Genomic DNA, 23935 nt, shown 5'->3' with positions numbered 1-23935 from the left:
ATCCTACTGAGTATGTGCACAGGCTCACAGGGTATACGTATACTAGTCTGTGATTGGCTGATGTCCATCACATGATACAGGGGGCCGGAAAATATGCAAATAAAATTAATTTGTTAGGAAAAAAATCTACTGCTTATTTGAAATTTAGAGTAGGTGTTAAATCATTGTCTTTGTATTATGTACTTATTGATTATGCAATTCTACTGCATTGAGTGGTCCTTTAATAATTGTGCACAATAACAAAAGCCCCAATTAGATCTAAAAAATGTGATAAATCACGATTACGCTGCAGAACAGAAACTATTTGCACAGTATATATTTAATTAATGCATTCCATGCAATATCTTTTTAAAATAATGGTGGTATGAATCTGAAACAAAAGCAGGGCATTTTTATTCCAAATTGTATTCATTCTGTAAACAGAATGACTTTGCTAAAACCATAGTTGAGTTAAGACTCTGTAGGTGTAGATCTAGTTTTTGGCACTGGATGCGTTAGCAAAAAGTTTTTGTGGATTGAGAAGTGAGGGTATTTACTTGGTTATTATTTGGCTTTGCCTGCTTAAGGGCGTCAACATCAAAATTACGAATCTCCATATATACTGCAGCTGCTTTACTCTGAAAAACAGGAAAGAATTGACAGTTTACTAAGGACTGCCAGTCTTTTCTGCTCATTCCTCTGAATTGGTCTTTAAAAAAAAAAAAGGAATCAGCAATGCCAACTGCTGGAAAGGTAAATGAAACATTTCACTTTATTTTTTTTATTTTATTTTTGTTACTGTAATATTTTGTAATCGTGTCTGAGCTATAAAATAATACAGCAGCTTATTTGATTTATGGTTATTACAATGTTTGCTATAGTTGTTTATGCTTAAACATATCAGAATAAATATGTAAAGTCCAAATGTAGTACCTTAACAACTGTGTTGTTTTTTTTGTTGTTTTTTCTTTTTTTTTTTTACCAAACTGAGATTTATTCCTGTAAAAGAAAGTACATTTTAGTTTGTCAGTTTCTGACCATATGCATACTTTGTTCAGATTAAGTAATGTATTTATTTCTTGTTGAGTACCTCTGAAATTGTATTTGGTAATATACTGTAAATACCATTGTCCAGAAAATCTGAAAAAATCTGTTTGTCATTCTGTTTTTTGAGAGAACAATAATAAATCCATTTAAATTAGATTTAAAGGGACACTAAACCCAAATTCTTTATTTAATGATTCAGATAGAGCATGCAATTTTAAGCAACTTTCCATTTTACTCCTACTATCAATTTGTATTTGTTCTCTTGCTATCTTTATTTAAAAAGCAGGAATTTAAATCTTAGAAGCCAGCCCATTTTAGGTTCAACACCATGGATAGCACTTACTTATTGGTGGATACAGTTAGCAAACCAATAAGCAAGCATAACCCAGGTTCTCAACCACAAATGGTCCGGCTTTACATTCCTGCTTTTTAAATAAAGATAGCAAGAGAATGAAGAAAAAATGATAATAGAAGTAAATTAGAAACTAGCTTAAAATTGCATGCTCTATATGAATCATTAAAGAAAAAATGTGGGTTTAGTGACCCTTTAAGGTTACATATATCAGAGTTAATATATAGAACACACATATGCACACTTTTTTTTGTGCATATTGGAAACAAAATATGTTGCAAAGTGGAAAAACAAAAGCAAACAAGGAGGTTCAAATGAAATATAATTTTAATGTATGAATATACTAGAAAAAGGATAATTATTTTTATCAATAAAATCAAATGTTTTAATGAGACATGAAAGAGTAATAATAAAAATATTATTTTTTGTTAAAGCATTTTATTTTTAAACAAACTAATTTTGCCGCAGTCTTTTTAAGTCGTATCAAATGGATTAAACTCACAGGTCTTTGAGGTATTTCAAAGCTCATTGGTAAAACTAATATTTTGCTGGAAAAACTCACCACAACATCACAATTTGTAAATTGCAGAATTCACAAAGTCACAAGTTATGAGTTAATCTCAGTTATTATTAATGGAGATGCATCTATCTCATTCACTTCTCAACACATAGAATGAGGTTCATTATGATGGATACGGACATCACAAAATCGCTATAGACAGACTAACAGAGAGCATCTAAATAGTGTATTTTATTGAGTTATCATAATATACTTAGTACTGAAGCATACAAACTAGAAAATGACAAGGGATCTTTCAAGCTTTAGGAGAGTTTAAAAGTTCATTATTTATTGTACAGTAGCAGTGTGAAACAGTACATCACCATAGTTGCATACATCCAACGAGTTTCCTGCTCATTACAGCACTTCATCAGGGATGAGAAAAGCAAGACAGCACCCAGCAAACCTCTATATGTCACTGAATGTGTAATATCTATAATTAGTGACGTATAGTTTTAAAAAGAATAGAGCATGTTTTACAGGATATGTATATACAATTTAAAGGGGCATTCTAGAGACTTTAATTTGAAACAGAATCTTCATCTGCAGAAAAGTTAAACACATAGTCAAAGTCACACACATTATGTTTTCATTGGCTGCTTTAAATAAGGATACAACCCATGAGCCAATCATATGTAAGTATGCTCTAGTGACCAGTCAAATCCTTATCTGAAGTTTCTGGGGATGCTCCAGGTGTGTGACTTCTATTTTATGATTAAGCTTCTTGCAGAGGAGGTTTTACTATAGAAACAAATCATTTATTTTTACAGAGAATGTCCTTTTAAAGTGACCAATACATGAATAAAGTTTTAACAACCTGTTCTAATGTTCCGCTCTTATATCCTTCTCAACTTCATTTTTTCCCAATTTTATAATGAATTATTCATATGTTTTCTGCATTAAATTGTACTGGAAACCGTTAAATCTGCTTAGTAAAGGCCTACATCAGACTAGCTATACTACTATACTACTGTCAGACAGAGCAGGAGTGAGCTGCACTTAATGTTATGGCGCGGTCGGGCCGGGCTGTGACTATACAGCTGGCCCAATGCGCTGAGTAAAAAAAACAGACCCGCTCAGCAGAGAGCAGAGAGCGGGTCTGTAAAAGCGGCATATTTTTAAAAAATTCAAAGGCAAAAAAAGCTTTTATAACAATAGCACTAAAATAATGTTATATAATTCTGCACTATGTGCAGAATTATATAACATTATTTTTTAGGTTTACTGTCCCTTTAAGGTGAAACAAATATTATAGTATAGTTTCCCTTTAAAATAACAAAGGGACAGTAAAGTCAAATTTAATGATGCATATAGGGCATGCAAATTTAAACAACTTTGTTAAAGAGTAAATATAGGACGGCTTAAGAGCAGCAATGCACTTCTAGGACCTATCTGAACATATTGGGTGAACCAAATGAGAAGAGGCATATATGTGTAACCACCAATCACCAACTAGCTCCTAGTAGTGCATTGCTGCTCCTTAGCCTACCTAGATATGCTCTTCAATAAAGTTTACACAAAGAGCAAAGTACATTTTATAATAGAATTAAATTGGAAAGTTGTTTAAATTTCATGCCTTATTCATAGAAGTTTAATGTTGACTTCCCTGTCCTTTTAAACTCATAGTGTATATTAGCAATTAATAGGGTGACCACATTGCCGCTTTTAAAAGGGATACATGGGAAAAATACATATGTCAGGGCTGTTTTCAGGGCTGCATAAAGAATTTTTTTTGTATAAGAACCCTGACATATGTATTTTTCATATGTGTCCCTTCTTAAATGGCCATAATACCCAAATGTTTAAAAACTTGAAAGTGATGCAGCATAGCTGTAAAAAGCTGACTAGAAAATATCACCTGAGCATCTCTATGTAAAAAAGGAAGATATTTTACCTCAAAAGTTTCTAAGTAGCCATATCCCATTGTAAAGGATTTCTAAGCAGCATTTTAGTATGCTAAGGGGATGAGCCTCGTGCACTCTCATATTATTTCCCTATTCAGCTTACTACGAAATCTCATGAGAGTTAAGTCAAATCTCATGAGATCACAGTAAGAGAGTTCATGACCTCAGCACTGCTGATGCTGATTGGCTGCTGTTCATTTCTTCATTATTATTTTTTTACCTGCAGCTGGGCAGTAACTGAGTATAACTTTTTACACAGAACTTACTCTTACTGTAACTTTTTTACATAGAGATGCTCAGGTGATATTTTCCTGTCAGCTTTTTACAGTTATATTGTATCAGTTTCAAGTGATTTAGCATATGAGTATTAGGTCCCTTTAAAGCGGCAATATGGTCAGCCTAGCAATTAAGCACCGCATTGCAAAAGATATATTTAACATCATTCAAAACTGCCATTTTGTTAGCATAATTTGAACATTGCAAATCAAGTTCAGTACAAGTATAAACCTCTCAAAAAGCTTTATTCTTGTTCCTGGTGTTCTTTGCTATGGGCTGTTTGAGACAGATGAGTTTGTGCTGTGATCCAAACACTACATAGAATATTGCAGACTGATTTAAATATCGCATTATTTAAGCACTCTATTTTCTCTGGGAAGAAGTCTAACAAGCATCCTTTTCAGATGTATTTTACAGCAAAAGCAGGCAAACATGCAATTTAGTTTTTTTTTCCTTGATTAAAATTTTTGAAAGGAGATGAAGTGTTAATTGTTAATGAAGTGTTAATTGTTAATGAAGTGTTAATTGAGATTAAGAGATAAATATCATTTTTAACATAATGCCTTATTAAAGGATAGCAAGAGAATGAAGCAAATTAGATAATCAAACTAAATTGGAACGTTGTTTAAGAGAGTATATTCTCTATCCAAATCACACACTAAAAGATTACTTTAGCGTCCTTTTAAGATGCTGCTGCTTCTGCAAGGAAGGAAGAATTGTGCAGATCTCTACATGCAGATTTAACTTTTTATAAAAAATCTTCTAGCATATAAACTGCAAAAAAAAAAAAAAGATCTCTTATGTTCTAGTTGAGTTAGTGAGGTCTTAATAGGTCTGTTACATTTTAGTTTCATTCCCAAGAGAAAAAAGCTAGCATCTCTATAGAAATAATATCGTCTTTTTTAAAGTTATAGTAACATGATGTAAAAATGTAGTCAGTGCAGGCAATTAAAAAAATATACTCAATTTGCTTCTTTTTTAAATGTTTCTTTGCTATCTTAATACTTAGAACTTTGTTAAGGCGCATACTTAGGTAGGCTCATGAGAATTACTATATTTTAGCACTATATGGCAGCAATGTTTAAAGTGTTATACATTGTTGAAAACACTGCTTATCTAGGTATGCTCTAAAAAGGCTAGCAAGAGAACAAAATAAATTTTATTAGAAAATATTTTAAAATTGCTTACTTTATCTGAACCATGTTTAATTTTGACTTTCAAGTCCCTTTTAATCAGTAACCTTATGCTTTTTCTTGTATTATGCAAATGCAAAAAATAGGTTATAATACAACAAATCAGACACCAGCTATTAAAGGAACATTAAACCCACATTTTTTCTTTCAATATTCAGATAGAGAATACAATTTTAAACAGCATTCAAATTTACTTCTATTATTTAATTTGCTTCATTCTTTAGATATCATTTGTTGAAGAAATAGCAATGCACAAGGGTAAGCCAATCACACGAGACATCTATGTGCAGCCACCAATCAGAAGCTTCTGAGCCTAACTAGATATACTTTTCAGCAACAAATATCTAGAGAAGGAAGCAAATTAGATGATAGAAGTAAATTAGAAAGTTGTTTAAAATTGCATGTTATTTCTAAATCATGAAAGAAAAAATTTGAGTTTCATGTCCCTTTAAGCTTTATTTGTCCCCCCTCAAAACTCTCCCCACCCATAGACATAAGGGACTTTTTTTTAAATAAGAAATGTCCTGGTTTGATACCAATTGCAGGGCTTATTATTATCTGAGCAGCTAGAAAACTATTTGTAAAGTAGAGGAATGAAAACTCATAGGACAGGAACTCAAGGTAGAACAAGATAATGAGAAAAGGTTAGGATGGGAAAAAAGACTCAGATTATAGAGTGAGAAACATTGTGGGACAGGAAACATTTGCAAGTGGTGGAAAAAGAAAGTCATAAATTCAGAAAAAAACAAGATATCTAAGATCTATTTTAACATATCTTTGAATTTTTTTTTTTTATAATAATAAATACACCTTCTTAATTAATTAAATTAATTATCTGTAATTGAGTTTTGCCTATCATTGCGATTATTATTTTTATTAGTAAGAACATTTTCCATGGAACCTATTTTACTTAACATAAAAATATGTTGAATTTAAAATTAATAAGGTCATTGCATTTGAAATCTCTTATAGCTATTTTTTTTTTTTTTACTTTTCTAAAGAGTGGCAGTTTAAAAAAACCACTATATTTCACAACACATATTTCCTTTAATGATGCTGTCCTTTTGCAAAATATCTTGAGGTATTTTACTTTTTTGCAAGATAAATTTACTCATGATCTCCATATATTGAACGTGTCAGAAATCAGTAAGCAAAGAGTTAATTTCCAGTGCCAAATTGTTTAATATCAAATAACTTAGGATGGAAAGTAATCAGACATGTAGAAACAAGAGAACGTTTGTCCGTTGTTTGGAACACGCTGCCAACTTAAAGTACTATAAAGGACAGGCATGAAAACAAAAATTCTGGAAAAAGGAAGGGGGAGGGAGAGCATTTATTTTGTTATGGTTATCTCTGGCATGCTTACACAGTATTTGAGTTCATTTAGGGATAAAAAGACTTTACCCAAGATGCCTTGCAAGTACAGTGTAAAAATACTGCAACAGCTCTAATGTGAGCAATAAATCATAATTTCATATTTTATATTGCCAGGGTCATTTAGTATGTTATGTCATTTGTTTACATAATATTTCATATTTTTATGCAGCAATTACATAGGATAATTATAACCCCATACCTCTGTAAAATAAAGTTTGTTTGTATTTAGTGCACATTCATTTTTATATTAATTATATTACAGTGTATTTTGTAAATTAAAAATGCCTGGAAAAAAAGCTGTGACGTGCGCTACCATTTTAATATGTTCACTTAACTAAATTTAGATTAAAAAAAAATGATATCCAAATTAAGCATCACGCATCCTTCTATCTTCCTATTGTGCCTTAAATTGCTTTTTCAATTGGTGGAAGACATTTGTAATGTTTCTGTTGACTGGAAAGTGAATCAGGTGAATTATGTGGAAATATGAAATAAATACACGTAAGTTCAACTTACGCAAAAATGGCATTTGTAATTAAGGCCTTCCACCTGCTAATCAGGGCTACAAAATTGATAGTTAAATACTTATAAAATATATTAAATATCCACATATGCCTAACTGTTTCTATAGTGGGCAAATTGGTGAGAAAAAATATTTTGTGGAGAACCTTCCAATATTTTAACCCCTTATTAGTATTAAGGATGATGTCCATGTGTTGCAGTTAATTACCCCCCTGCACTTACTCAGCATTCCTGGTTGTCAAGTGGTCCAGCATCAAGAAGAAAATCCAGAAGTGACAGTCAGGTAAACAGGGTTTAAGGGAGCTGGATGGAGGGAGGGGATTTTCAACCACCTTGATCTCAGCTCCCTTAAAGGAACAGTCAAGTCCAAAAGAAACTTTCATGTTTCAAATAGGGCAACGTTCCAAATTACTTTTATCACCAATTGTGCATTGTTCGCTTGGTATTCTTAGTCGAAAGCTAAACCTAGGAGGTTCATATGCTAATTTCTTAAACCTTGAAGACCGCCTCTAATCTAAATGCATTTTTATAGTTTTTCACCACTAGAGTGCATTAGTTCACGTGTTTCATATAGATAACATTGAGCTCATGCATGTGAATTTACCATGGAGACAGCTCTGATTGGCTAAAATGCAAGTCTGTCAAAAGAACTGAAATAAGGGGGCAGTCTGCTGAGGCTTAGATGCAAGGTAATTGCAGAGGTAAAACTTATATTATTATAACTGTGTTGGTTATGCAATACTGGGGAATTGGTAATTAAGGGATTATCTATCTTTTAAAACAACAAAAATTCTGGTGTTGACTGTCCCTTTAAGCTCTAGAAACCTCCAAGACGCACAGTTTGAAAGGCAATCTGTGTGTTTTGGGGGATTATAGTTAAGCACAATTAAAAATAAATAAAATCACACACTTAAAAGTTAACAGGCCATCAAAAACACCTGGAAAATTAAAAAAAAAAAAAAAACAAGCCAGTAAGTCCCTTTTTCAAATAAAGCATTAAAGATGTAATAGCCAGGTGATCACCTGATATGAATAAATCATAAATGTCCATTTATTTAAATAGAGACTCATGGGAGCCCCTGTGTGCAGAATAAGGTTACAAAATTATACTGAAGGGCACTTACTTAGATAATGACAATTCCCTCTTTTTACTACAGGTGATGAAAAATAAAATATATACACACATATATGTTTATTTTTTAAAATAATTAAAAATGCATTTTTCACACTTTTTGTAGCGGGTTTCTCATATGTCATGATATATACATAAAATAATCCAAGGGCGACACTTCAGTTAAAGTGTTAAATAAGTCAATCAATGGCTAATTTTATACTGGAATTTTATTGTGGCTTGTGAAATAAGTAAATTCAAGAAAAATACAAAATGTATCCAATTGTATTTGCTTTTAAAATAAGTATGAATACATTCTTAGTCATATTAAATTAAGGTGAACACTTTTTAAGAAAGTTGGCAACTATTTAACATTTTGTTATGTCATTTTTTTTTAATTATTATTATCTTGATGAACCATGAACTAAGATCATTACAGAGCATTTGCCAAAAAAGTATAGCAATATTAACCATCTCAGTTCATATAATTAAGACTTCAAATGACCAAAAGCCTACAAATTGCATTTGAAAAGTAAAGTTGCAATATAATAAATATTTTTAATGAAACGAAGGAACTAATGATATGGAAAAAGTATGGAAAATAAATGTTTACAGATAATTTATAACATTAAATAAAGGTAGCTACCTATTCAATATGTTACTCCATATTTTAGTACCTTAATAGATTAAAAATGTATGGGGGGGGGGGCAATAGATACAAATTTGAAATTATTATAAATTATTCATTTAAATCAGTCATATGTTCTTTAATATGAAAGTCGATAAGCAGTGTGCTGTGTGCTGATATTGTTGAATTGTTATTTACTATACCAAAATAAAAACATATATGAAAAAAAATGCATTTTACATTGTGAAATACTATGTAGGAACATTAAAGTGAATGTAAATTTTGATGCTAAAGTGCCCGGTTTTTAAAACTTTGATTAAAAACAGGGGCACTTTAATTCATTAATATTTTCATTTCACTCCTGTTGTGAAAATAAACTTACTTTTTAATCTTCACAGCAGCTCCAGCTTCCTCCACCTTTTTCAAAGCCTCTTCCTGGGTCTAAAATGAGGTATCTGGCTTCCTCCAATCAGAGCAGTGAATCAGACACTGAATCCCCCGGGGGGGAATCTGTGATTGGAGGATGACCTATCAATCATTTCTGACATCAGAAATGGCTTGTGAGACCGGAGGAAGCAGCAGCTGCTGTGAAGTTTAAAAGGTAAGTTTTTTGTCACAACAGGAGTGAAATGTAAATTTTGATGAATTAAAGTGCCCCTGTTTTTAATCAAAGTTTTAAAAACCGGGCACTTAAACATCAAAATTTACATTCACTTTAAAGTGGATCAGAGCAATAAATGCAGAATAATGTGGTTTTAACAAATGTTTCTAAATGTTCAGCTTTAGTCAAGAAAAATTAAGATGTCATATATGTTAAGAAAAATACAAATACAATGTTTAACATTTTACAAAATACTGGTTTACTAGTCTGATTCGGGAGAAATGTGTGTGTATGTATGTATATATCTTTGCATTTTCCCTTCCTAAAAACAATTAAGAGGGAATAAAGTTGTATATTGATGAGATCCTTACAGGAATCACAAACTTTACATTAGAGTAAATGCATGATTATTTAAAACTAACAAGCCTATGCTGCTCTAGGTGATCAAGTGCAAGGCTGCAATTGCCTGGGAAGCTAAAAAGCCACTTTGTATTGAGGAGATTGAAGTTGCTCCACCAAAGGCTCATGAAATCCGTATCAAGGTAATGTGCAAAGTGGTTTAAAATTCTCTTTATCTTGTTACTCGTTATCTTGTTTAATTAATGTATTAATTGCATTACTGGTTAATATTAATAATATGGCAAGTTGCCATTTTTCTTTTTGTTTAAAGGCAGATTGTTATCACATTTTTATTTTGCTTCTTAGGATGTGTGCTCCTTATGGCCAGGATTTCAACATATCCCTAAACAAGCAGATTTTGATCCATTAAAGGGTGAACTAGTGATAAATCGCCTACGTTTATTTAGTGAACTACTTATATATATATATACTATATCCATAGGATTAAAAGTTTGGTATCTTAAAATAAGAGATATTTATTTGTTGTAAGTAACTTTCTAAAACACACATATTAATAAACAAATTGGGCTCTCCGTAGCTTATTTTGTATTACTGATAGTAAAAAAATAAAGAAACATGAAGCACAAAAAAATTCTTTCAAATTTCAGATAGACCATACCATTTTAAACAACTTCCCAATTTACTTTTATTATTAAATGTGCTTCATTCTCTTGGTAACCTTTGTTGAAGGAGCAGAAATGTACTACTGGGAGCTAGAAGAACTTACAGGGTGAGCCAATAACAAGAGGCATATATGTGAAGCTACCAATCAGCATCTAGTTTCCAGTAGTTCATTACTGCCCCCTGAGCCTACCTAGGTATGGTTTTATACAAAGGATACCATAAGAAAGAAGAAAATTACATTACAGAAGTAAAATGGAAAGTTGTTTAAAATTACATGCTCTATCTGAATCATGAACATTTAGTTTTAACTTTAACCAGTATTTAAATGGAATGCCTAAGTAACTTTCCAATTTACTCCTTTTATCAATTTTTCTTCGTTCTCTTGCTATCTTTATTTTAAAAAGCTGCAAGTAACCTTAGGAGCTGGACCAATTTTGGTTCAGAAATGGGTAGCATTTGCTGATTGGATGGCTACATTTAGACACCAATCAGCAAGAGCTACCCAGATGCTGAACCAAAAATGGGCTGGCTTCTAAGCTTACATTCCAGCTTTTTAAAATAAAGATACCAAAAGAACAAAGAAAAATTGACAATAGGAGTAAATTAGAAAGTTGCTTAAAATTGCATTTTCTATCTGAATCATAAAAGTTTAATTTTGACTAGACTATAACTTTAATATAGGTTTTGACTTCTGTTTAACAAAAAATGGTTTTGCTAAATTTATCTCAGTAAATATTATTGTATGTATTTTTAGAAGTTACATTTTTATGTTAATTATGTTTTTAATAATTATGTTCACTTACGGGTTTTTTCTTTTTGAGGAGAAGTGAAAATAATTTAACTCGTTTCTATTTAAACTGGTGTGGTGCATTTTAGATTGGCTAATCTGCTACCTTTTAATGCAAAAGTGAATCTATAAGCATAAATACTGAAGTGCCACAAACCTTGAACGAATAATGTGTAATGAATTGTAAATTCTATAATAAAAAACAAAAACACCTCTGTGTAGAAAAACAAGTTCCTTTCTAAAATGTCATCTAATTTGTAAGTAATGTAGGCAAATACACAATGTAAGTAGGTTATTTGTATTACATTTATTTTAGATTTATGCCAGTGGAATCTGTCACACTGATGACCACGCCCTGGGGGGCTTCATGGCTGGCATTAAATTCCCAATTATTTTAGGACATGAAGGAGCTGGAATTGTTGAGAGCATTGGCGAAGGGGTGAAATGTGTGAAACCAGGTAAAAAATGGATGCTTATATTAAAAATGAATTGAATAATTACATAGCAAGTTATTTCCTGTTTTTTAGTTTTGTGCTGTAAAATGTTTAAGATTTAAATTAAAGGGATATGAAATCCAAATTTTTTTTTATTTTTTATGATTCCAATAGAGCATACAATTAAAAAAAAAAAGTTCTCAATTTATATATTATCAAATTTGCTTCATTCCTATGGTATTCTTTGTTGAAGAAAAATTGAGCTCCATACCGCACTCCAATACCAGCGCTGCTGAAAGCTGCGGTGAGCTGATTTTACATGCTCCTGCACGATTTCCCCATAGCCATCAATAGGGAGAGCCGGCTGAAAAAAGTCTAACACCTGCAAAAAAGCAGCGTAAAGCTCCGTAACGCAGACCCATTGATTCCTATGGGGAAACACAATTTATGTTTACACCTAACACCCTAACATGAACCCCGAGAATAAACACCCCTAATCTTACACTTATTAATCCCTAATCTGCCGCCCCCAACATCGCCGACACCTACATTATACTCATTAACCCCTAATCTCCCGCTCCGGACATCGCCGCCACTATAATAAACATATTAACCCCTAAACCGCCGCACTCCTGCCTTGCAAACACTAGTTAAATATTATTAACCCCTAATCTGCCAAACCCCTAACATCGCTGCCACCTACCTACATTTATTAACCCCTAATCTGCCGCCCCCAACGTCGCCACCACTATACTAAATTTATTAACCCCTAAACCTAAGTCTAACCTTAACACCCCCTAACTTACATATAATTAAAATAAATCTAAATAAAAATTCCTATTATTAACTAAATTATTCCTATTTAAAACTAAATACTTACCTGTAAAATAAACCCTAAGATAGCTACAATATAACTAATAGTTACATTGTAGCTAGCTTAGGGTTTATTTTTATTTTACAGGCAAGTTTATATTTATTTTAACTAGGTAGAATAGTTACTAAATATTTATTAGCTATTTACTAACTACCTAGTTAAAATAAATACAAATTTAGCTGTAAAATAAAACCTAACCTGTCTTACACTAACACCTAACATTACACTACAATTAAATAAATTAAATTAATTAAATACAATTACCTAAATTACCAAAAAACAAACACTAAATTACACAAAATAAAAAAGAAATTATCAAATATTTAAACTAATTACACCTAATCTAATAGCCCTATCAAAATAAAAAAGCCTCCCCCAAAATAAAAAAAACCCTATCTTAAACTAAACTACCAATAGCCCTTAAAATGGCCTTTTGTGGGGCATTTCCCCAAGGAAATCAAGTCTTTTACCTGTAAAAAAAATACAAACAACTCCCAACAGTAAAACCCACCACCCACACAACCAACCCCCCAAATAAAATCCTAACTAAAAAAAACTAAGTTCCCCATTGCCCTGATAAGGGCATTTGTATGGGCATTGCCCTTAAAAGGTAATTTAACTCTTTTTCAACTGCCCAAACCCTAATCTAAAAATAAAACCCACCCAATAAACCCTTACACTAACCCCCGAAGATCCACTTACAGTTTTGAAGAACGGACATCCATCGCCAACAAAGCCGGGAGAAGTCTTCATCCAAGCGGGAAGAAGTCCTCAACAAAGCCGGGAGAAGTCTTCATCTAAGCCGGCAGAAGTGGTCCTCCAGATGGGCAGAAGTCTTCATCCAGGTGGTATCTTCTATCTTCATCCATCTGTCGCGGAGCGGCTCCATCTTCAAGACATCCTCTTCTTCCGACGACTAACGACGAATGAAGGTTCCTTTGAATGACGTCATCCAAGATGGTGTCCCTTGAATTCCGATTGGCTAATAGAATTCTATCAGCCAATTGGAATTAAAGGTAAAAAAATTCTATTGGCTGATGCAATCAGCCAATAGGATTGAGCTTGCATTCTATTGGATGATTGGAACAGCCAATAGAATGTGAGCTCAATCCTATTGGCTGATTGGATCACCCAATAGGATTGAAGCTCAATCCTATTGGCTGATTGCATCAGCCAATAGGATTTTTTCACCTTTAATTCCAATTGGCTGATAGAATTCTATCAGCCAATCGGAATTCAAGGGACGCCATCTTGGATGACGTCATTTAAAGGAATCTTCATTTGTTGTTAGTCATCAGAAGAAGAAGATGCTCCGCGCCGGATGTCTTGAAGATGGAGCCGCTCAGCGCCGGATGGACGAAAATAGAAGATGCCGTCTGGATGAAGACTTCTGCCCGTCTGGAGGACCACTTCTGCCGGCTTGGATGAAGACTTCTCCCGGCTTCATTGAGTACTTCTTGCCACTTGGATGAAGACTTCTCCCGGCTTCATTGACGATGGATGTCCAGTCTTCAAAACTGTAAGTGGATCTTCGGGGGTTAGTGTTAGGTTTTTTAAAGGGTTTTTTGGGTGGGTTTTATTTTTAGATTAGGGCTTTTGGGTTTGTATTTTTTTTTTACAGGAAAAAAGAGCTGATTTCTTTGGGGCAATGCCCCGCAAAAGGCCCTTTTAAGGGCTATTAGTAGTTTAGTTTAGTCTAGGGTTTTTTTTATTTTGGGGGGGCTTTTTTATTTTGATAGGGCTATTAGATTAGGTTTAATTAGTTTAAATATCTGCTAATTTCTTTTTATATTTTGTGTAATTTGTTTTTTTTTTGTAATTTAGGTTATTGTATTTAATTAATTTAATTTATTTAATTGTAGTGTAATGTTTGGTGTTAGTGTAAGACAGGTTAGGTTTTATTTTACAGCTAAATTTGTATTTATTTTAACTAGGTAGTTAGTAAATAGCTAATAACTATTTAGTAACTATTCTACCTAGTTAAAATAAATACAAACTTGCCTGTAAAATAAAAATAAACCCTAAGATAGGTACAATGTAACTATTAGTTATATTGTAGCTAGCTTCGGGTTTATTTTACAGGTATGTATTTCGTTTTTAAAAAGGAATAATTTAGGTAATGATAGGAATTTTTATTTAGATTTATTTTAATTATATTTAAGTTAGGGGGTGTTAGGGTTAGACTTAGGTTTAGGGGTTAATAAATGTAGGTAGGTGGCAGCGATGTTAGGGGCGGCAGATTAGGGGTTAATAATATTTAACTAGTGTTTGTGATGCGGGAGTGCGGCGGTTTTGGGGTTAATATGTTTATTATAGTGGCGGCGATGTCCAGAGCAGCAGATTAGGGGTTAATAATTTTATTTTAGTGTTTGCGATGTGGGAGGACCTCGGTTTAAGGGTTAATAGGTACTTTATGGGTGTTAGTGTACTTTTTAGCACTTTAGTTATGAGTTTTATGCTACAGCTTTGTAGTGTAAAACTCATAACTACTGACTTTAGATTGCGTTACGAATCTTGCGGGATAGGCTGTACCGCTCACTTTTTAGCCTCCCAGATAAAGCTTGTAATATTGGCGCTATGGAAGTCCCATTGAAAAAAGACTTTACGTAAATTGCGTAAGTAAATTTGCGGTACGGCCAAAAAGTGTGCGGTGCCCCTAAACCTGCAAGACCCGTAATACCAGCGGGAGTGAAAAAGCAGCGTTATGAGCCTTAACGCTGCTTTTTTAATCATACCGCAAAACTCGTAATCTAGCCGAGAGAGATTAGAAAGAAAATTTGATAATAGAAGTAAATTTAAAAAATTGTTTAAAATTGCATGCTCTGTCTGAATCATTAAATAAAAAATTGTCTCTTTAATTTAGTATTTTACATTTTAGTAAATATTTTCATTAATATTAACATATGTAAATGCTCTTATTTTGTAGTCTTATTCATGGGTAGTACATAAACTATATTGACTAACTTTTGGTTTACTATACAAACTTACATAACTTACAGAAGCCTATAGATAACCAAAATGCCTTTCTGTTTAGGTGATCATGTGATCCCATTGTGTAGCCCCCAGTGTGGGGAGTGCGTTTGCTGTTTGCACCCAGAAAGCAATTTCTGCTTAAAAAACGAGTAAGTGTTTTTGTATCTAATTTCTTCTATATTAGATTTTGTGTAACATTCTTTGATGTATTTCATACCCCTTGTTAAAATGGTGATATGCCTTTATATAGTTTAATTGTATTTAACATAAACCAGCTTTGCTATCTATAACCATGCAAGCACAGCTAATTTATTGTATAACACTTCTGTAGTTTCTATACCCATATATAATTGTGCTAAATAATAATTGTAATAAACATATAAAGAATAAGCCAATAAAACCAGAAGGAGAATTAAAATATAAACATAAAGATAAAAATGAACAATAACAGGAATTGCTATTAATAAATCACATACATAATATTAGTTTGTATTATATATATGTGCAGTATAAATTCAATCTAATCTTTACAAATCATTTTTCCAGTGTTGGCAAGAATGTTGGACTGATGCTTGACAAAACTAGCAGATTTTCCTGCAAAGGGAAACTGATCCACAACTTTATGTCCTCAAGTACATTTACTGAATACACTGTTGTGGATGAAATTGCTATCGTTAAGATTGACCCTAAGGCCCCCATGGATCAAGTGTGCCTGATTGGCTGTGGATTTTCCACTGGATATGGAACAGTACTCAACACTGCTAAAGTAAGCATTTGAATAACAGAGAAAGCATGTTGTTTTTAGTGCTGTATGTACAATACAACATCTCTCTTGATCAGCAAAAAACATTGATACTTAATTAAAATACAGCAATATATTTCTAAAACCGTAGAACATACAGCAGGTTAGGTGCTTACTAAATATAACTTTTGAACATTTGTGGGTGCCATTTTATCTCTGATAGCCTCCCCTAATCAAGCTATTTTTTATTAACATGCTGGGCACTAAAGCCCATCAGATGCTGTTCCTCCAGCCCCACTAAAATCTAAGTAGAACATACTTCACAAACTTTATGAAATATTTTGTGGAAAAAATGTTGATAGAATCTATTGAAAGTGCAAACCTGCAATTATGCAACTGTATATCAAAGACCTCTAAAAATATAAACTATATCATTAGAAGGACATGAAACCAAAAATGTGTCTTTCATGAATCAGATAGAGAATACAATTTTAAACAACTTTACATTTTACTTCTATTATCTAATTTGCTTTATTCTCTTGCTATCCTGTGCTGAAGAAACAGAAATGCATTACTGGGAAATAGCTGAACACATTAGGTGAGCCAATAACATGAGGCATATAGATGCAGCCACTAATCAGCAGCAACTGAGCCTACATTGGTATAATTTTCAATTAAGGATATCAAGAGAACAAAACAAGATAATAGAAGTAAATTGGAAAGTTGTTTAAAATTGCATGCTTTATCTGAATCATGACAAAAAAAAAATACATGTTTCATGTCCCTTTAAGTTGTATTAATGGTACACATCCCCCTTATAACATTATTATACCTTGAGAAGTGAATATTATGTACATTGGTAATAAAAGGCATTGCACCTGTTTACATCATCTGCAATATTCTCTTCATTCTCTCTACTTCTAAGTTATTGATATGTTATGGTGATTACTTTAGGTGAAGCCAGGAAGCACCTGTGCTGTGTTTGGTCTGGGAGGAATTGGTCTCTCTGCTGTCATGGGCTGCAAAGTGGCAGGTGCTTCAAGAATCATCGGGATAGACATTAACAAAGGCAAGTTTGACATTGCCAAAAAACTGGGATGCACAGAATGCCTGGACCCAAATGATTTTGACAAACCTATTCATGAGGTTATTTGTGAAATGACTGATGGTGGAGTTGAATATTCATTTGAATGCATTGGAAAAATCGATGTGATGGTAAGAAACTTTTAAAGCATACTATATATGCAAACAAATTAACTGAGAATAATCCCATACTTTCATAATAACAAATAAATGCTTAACCCCTTTGTGGCGGAATAATAGTGTTCACATCGGAACAAAGTTCTGATGTAAACACTATTAGTAAAAATGAAATGCCGTATTATTATCGATGCATTCACGTGATTTTAAGACCGGAATCAGATCATGGGGACTGCCTTAGCTGCTAGGCACACCTACCGGTGATCCTTGCCTTTGTCAAAGGGGGAAGCTGCAGGACACCTTATATGGTAGGATGTTCCATGCCACCATAATGGTGTTAAAGCCCAGCACAGGGGTTAAATAATTAGTCTACTAGATATTTTTGTTTTTAGAAAATAAAAATGTACTAAGGTATTAATTGATTGTGTAGAAAGACTTTTTTTTATTTTTCTAATACATGCATATTGCGAATTGGCCATGGTTATCAAAACACTAACGATAACCAGCTGAATTACTAATGAGGGGTGGTAAATAATTTAATGTAATATAATGTACTTATATTGGTTAATTATCTTTTAAGAAAATTCTCTCAATTGTACCATTGGATATTAAAGAAACATTAAAGATAATTTGTATTTTTAACTTGTATATATATATCATAATTCATAACAATGAAACCCTAGTTGCTTTAATATAGCATATCTTCATATGCAAATAAATTGCTATTTATAGTCAGTTAAGCAGTTTGATGGTAGCCAAGAGGTAACAAAGTTGTCTTCTGTGCCGGTCTGAACATTTGTGCTATAGGTTCCCCTTCCCCTCTGCTGTATTCACTGATTCTGGTTATACATTTGCCTAAGATTATTAAAACTAGCTTCAACAGAAACCTTTAATAATTGTCCAATTCTGTTTGTGTTTATACAAGGTAGTGTTCTTCTTTTTAGTTATCTTACAATAAATGTACTACTATGTAGCTATTGTTCTTAACAAAACATTTTTTGTTTCTCAGGTTTCAACCATCCTAGCCAGTCATCCTTCTTTTGGATCTGCTAATATTATTGGAGTGCCTCCTTCAACAGCAAGGCTTACAATTGATGTGATGTGGATACTTACTGGACGCACAATAAATGGAGCTTTCTTAGGAGGTAAGATGAATATCAAGTAGTTATGTTACATGGTAATATATTAATGTCACAATATAGGCATCATTAATTTGATTAAATACACATACAAATTACCAAATTTGAAATTCTATAATCCAGAATTATTACAAAATACAATTTTTTTCTATAATTTTTTTTTTTTTAATAGAATGATTAAAAAAAGACACTTTTCCGAAACCAGTCACAAATTTTCCAGTGTCTTTGGCTTGGTTATTGTGTTCTAAAATGCAGTTGCTAGTCTATATATATATATATATATATATATATATATATATATATATATATATATATATATATATATATATATATATATATATATATATTTGTTTTTAAAACAACTACTACCTTTCTGATTACAGTATTGTACTTTCTTTCTGAGGATACTATGTATACAAAATTAGTACAATTATATAAAACTAACCTTTTCATTTAAAAGCTGTATTATGACATGTAAGTATTGTGTAAATTATGTAAGCTATTATTGTTTAAACCTGGCCCCATCGCTTCTCTAAGCTGTGCCATTTTACAGAAGCAAATAAACAAATATTCAGAAATTCTCACCAATTTTCCTTCCCCCTGTCATTTGACAGCCATCAGCCAATCACAAAATGCATACATGTGCTCAGTTATAGCTAGAGCCTCAGAAAGTGTGCATATAAAAGGAATGAGCATGTTTTGAAATGGAAGTACAGTATATTGGAAAGTTTGTTGTTTTTTTGTTGTTGTTTTATTATAAATTGCTTGCTTTATCTTAAACAGGAAACTTTAATTTTGACTTTAATCTCCCTTTAAGCAAAATTCTGTATAATAATTTTAAACTTTCCCATATCTGTATCACTAATAAAATATAGAATTATATATATAATTGCCTATTAATATTCATATATCAGCACAAACTGAGGGTATCCAAAGTGTAGAGGCCTTGTTCATACTACCAAACCTACCGCCTCCATAGCCTACACTCCAAATATTTTGCAAATTGTGCTCAAGCAACGAAAAGACTCAATACGCACAACCACACCACAATTTTATTGAAAAAATATAAAAAATATATAAAAATAACCAATCTTTAAGAAAAAAATACAAACATTGACCAAATAGATTTATTTTCTTAGTTTCATCATTTTTCATGTTGCATCATTCCACAAAAATATATTGACTACAACATTTGGGTATTTATTTAAATCAGAAATATTACAAGCTATTAACAAAGCACTTTTCCCTTTTGTTTTATTACTTATTTTAATAACATTTTTGTTTTTATTACTTAAAATATAATTACAGGGGAATCATTAGTTTCTTTATGAAACATGAACATTTTTTGTTTTTGTTTTAAAGACTGGAAAGCAAAGGATTCCTTCCCTGGACTGGTAAACGATGCAATGAATAAAAAATTTGACTTGGGTGCTCTGGTGACTAACAAATTACCTTTTGTAAAGGTGAACGATGGCTTTGAGCTCATGCGTCATGGAAAATGGTAGGTTTTCCTTAGAACAACAATCACTTTGGGTTTGATGATATAACCTTTGCTCAAAGCCACTTTTGTATTTATAAGTTCATATTTCTGTGTGATTTTCACACATCCAGTGTACTACAATTACGATTTACGCTATGCATATTTAATTTGATTTATTCCTGTGTAAATTACATACAATTTTAATTATTTTTTTTTACATACGATTTTTGGTGAAGAATTTTGTTATGGTTTTTGATGCACCTCAAAAATTCATTTTTTTTCACTGCTTATTTTTGTGTGAATGGTTCAAATATTTGTTTTGTATCATGTTTAAAATATAAATTTTGTTGTGCACATTTCATACGAAAATGCAGTATACGCCCCTTAGCGAGACACCCTGTTTTCAGAGTAAAAAGTGACTTTAGATCATTCCACCAGGGAAATAGAAGGACTGGCGAGCAATCTTTAGTAATCTCGCCAGCCCAAAGAGCTTTCAATCATCGAGCCCTTTGTCTACCTATCTATCTATCTATCTATCTATCTATCTATCTATGTATCTATCTATCATCTATCTAGTTTTAAGAATCCTCCTAAAATATTTTCTTATTTATTTGAGTGTAGATAAATAAATAAACGTATTTTTAGAGCTCTAGTAAATAATATAATAAGTAATTATGGAAAGAATAAAAATGCTTTATATCTTAAATGTATTGTTGACTGTGAAAAATAAATATAGACATAGTAAATAATAAATCTAATGACCAATACAAATTTGTAGAAGTTGAGTCTAATTTAATATATTTTGTTCTTTTTTGGAGAAATAAAATCTTTGGAGCAGTAGTAACAATAGTCATGCAAAACAATAAAACGTTTTATAAAAAAAAAAAAACAATATCTAAAAATAAAAAATTACTATAGAAAATAAACACATTGAAAATATATAGACCAATGACCAATAGAGTTTTAAATTGTGAGAATTAACAAATTAGATGATCCAAATAAAGGATCTGTAACTCTATTCCACAAGAAATGTTTCCATGCCAAGATGCAAGGATATTGCCTAAGAACCATATAAGACAATTAAAGTAGTTGCTTCTGATTATTTCATGGGCGTTTAATAACATCAAAAGTTAAATCATTGTGTGGTTCCATGGAACAAAGTGAAACATTACTGGCTAAGTTGCTTTTTTGGATATCAAATGTTCTTTTTTCCCACATAAAACTATTTATTTACTTATTTTTGCATTTTTATGTTACTGCCAGATAGAGTGAAATAACGTAGTAAAATAAAAGGTTGCCATTAATTTGTATTCGCTCTATTTATATTGTTTTAGCCCTGAAATATGAATGCATATTATCTGTTATGAAACTAAACTAAAATATTAAAAATTCCTACTTATTTTAGTAAAAAAAAAACAATAGCTGAAGTTTAATCTATAATGATAAATCAATATATATATACCATAAAAAGAGTATTTGAATTTTTGCATTTCTTACAGATGTAATAAGTAAATATAATTATATTTTTTGTTTTATTTCTTTACAGTGTTCGCACAGTCGTGGAAATGTAAAGCGTATAGAGAATACTCAAAGGAAAAGCTTATTTTTTATATTTGCATTGTTGTACTCATCTATGTTTCATTTTGATTCTACATTTTGTATGCAAATAAACATTATAGTAACACAATCTATTTCATAATCTGAAACCTACTGGTAATATCATATCTCATAAATCTCTTATTTTTCTGTAAAATGAAGAATTTGAAATTACATTCATCAGTCTTTCTATATAATTGAAATAATCAATAATAAACCATGTGGATTTGGCATAACATAATTCTTTGTTATTTTTCCAAACGAATAATGAAATATAATTCAGGAAAATATTGATTTTTGAGTGTTTTTGAAGCTTGCATATAATATTTTCTTTACTATAATTCTGATCACTATTTAAAGTGATAAGAAAGTGTCACTATATTTTTTTAGTATAATATAAAATAAAAATATACATACATTTATTTAAAATTAATAATGGTCACAATTGTTTTTGTTTATATATTTTTAAAACTTATATTGTCTTCAGCCAAGAGGTGGGTCTGCTGCAACCAATGGTGCTTATCATTTGTACTAAAACTCAACAATTGTTTGATTGCCATTTTCTGACAAAAACCCATGTCATAGTCTCTCCACACCCCAGGCCTAAACCTCCTGCAAATCCTATCCACCGTGCCAAAATACTTCAGGACAGACAACGTTTCTATGTAACAAGAGGCTAACACTCGGAAGCACCTTTGCCATTACTCATATGTGTCTGGCTTCTTTACTCTATTAGTACTCATGCTATACTCCGCATTTCATTAAGGCTGTAGGCCTCCATCAAAAGCTCAAACACATTGGTATACTTCCATTTCTGTATCTTTTTAATAACTTTTGTATGTATCTTTTTAATTACCTTTTGTAATATCTGGCACAGCTTTTCTGTGATCCAGAGAAGTGTCAAGAGTCCCCCCAGTATACCCCCTAACATAGGCGCTTGTTAAGCTATTCCTGAACCCACATCCTGCTCAGGAGGCTGTTCCTGTATTGGCTTCTTTCTTTTTCCTAGTCACCAATTTTTTTATCATTTAAGCATGCACCTATGCCCTTTGCTTAAGCCTACTGCTGCCTCGCTATCAGAGCTGGAATATTTCCTCCCTGTTGTAGTAGAGTGCAACACAGAGGACTCACCAGTCACCTCTGGACCCCAAAAAACAGCTGCTGCCTGTGCATCCTGCAGGCCCAAATTCCCAGCAGAATTTGCTGATCCCACAAGACGCTCCAAAGCCATCTCTGCCAACCTTGAGTCACATTAACATGACTGTTCCACATTCAAAAACAAAGTAGGTAAACAAGCACCAAGGGTCTGGGACATCGATGAATGTGATAAATCCATGCTCGCCTCACTCACACCAGCCAAGTCCCCTGACCCTACTAATTACCTAGCCAAATCTACACCAGAGGAGCCCTGTAACAGCCTATGAATTATTCTTCAGACCCTGCTGTGATACTACCTGATGCGTCCATTGCATATCAGATCCTCTCTCAACCTCAATGCTGCCACATCCATAATTCATCATACACTGCTTGCACTCCCTAGACCCACCATGCTGCTCTACCAAATTGCCCTGCTCCCCCACCTGAGCACTCCCTTCCCCTGCCACCGACAGTCAGAGATGCGACACCCCCAAAAGTCCTGGAACCGCAGACATAACACCCGCCACAAAAGGGACAGTGGAAACTGAAAGCACCACTTCGAGGGACTTAGCTAGAGAGAGCACTGTTATCATTTCTTCGGGACGTAAGGAAGGCCATCTGATGATCCCCCTGCCCCGACACAGCCGCATCCCACACTCCAATCCTGATCCTGCTCTGATTAAGGAAGGACCACTGCAGCCTGCTCCTCCAGGAGTGTCCCTTACTATCAGAATCTGTGGGCTAAGGGTAAGCAGTAAACATGTCAAAGTCAACATCCAGCTGTGAGGAAGAACATATCCCTGTCAGGGCAGGAGGATGAGCAAAGGAAGGTGAAACTGGCAAGGAAAGGGCAGGGAAAGGGGGGTGCAACTGGCCCCGGGTGTAGTGGGGGCAATCTCCTCCACCTACCTTATACTTAGCTTTATTGTCGCTTGCCATGATGGACCAGAAGGCTCCTCATCCTAGAATCTTTGTGGTGAAACCGACAAACAGTGAGAACG

At 32.9% G+C, this 23935-nt stretch overlaps 1 protein-coding gene across 1 annotated transcript; it reads left to right on the top strand.

Moving 5' to 3' along the window:
* Positions 1-564: 564 nt before the first annotated feature.
* Positions 565-22038, top strand: LOC128648128 (alcohol dehydrogenase 1). The gene is made up of 9 exons (XM_053700792.1): positions 565-732; positions 9990-10091; positions 11676-11817; positions 15702-15789; positions 16187-16406; positions 17337-17597; positions 18592-18727; positions 20084-20222; positions 21748-22038. The coding sequence occupies exons 1-9, from the start codon at positions 715-717 to the stop codon at positions 21770-21772; spliced, it is 1131 nt and encodes a 376-aa protein (XP_053556767.1). The 5' UTR covers positions 565-714; the 3' UTR covers positions 21773-22038.
* The last annotated feature ends 1897 nt before the right edge of the window (positions 22039-23935 follow it).

This window comes from Bombina bombina, chromosome 2, assembly GCF_027579735.1.
Source record: "Bombina bombina isolate aBomBom1 chromosome 2, aBomBom1.pri, whole genome shotgun sequence".
Lineage (NCBI taxonomy): Eukaryota > Metazoa > Chordata > Amphibia > Anura > Bombinatoridae > Bombina > Bombina bombina.
This window is presented reverse-complemented; position numbering and strand designations above follow the sequence as displayed.

Bases quoted from the DNA above. Each gene is read 5' to 3' on its own strand.
- LOC128648128 (XM_053700792.1), top strand. The intron at 17,598-18,591 runs GTAAGAAACTTT...TTTGTTTCTCAG, and splicing joins TTGGAAAAATCGATGTGATG to GTTTCAACCATCCTAGCCAG. The intron at 18,728-20,083 runs GTAAGATGAATA...TTTGTTTTAAAG, and splicing joins AAATGGAGCTTTCTTAGGAG to ACTGGAAAGCAAAGGATTCC.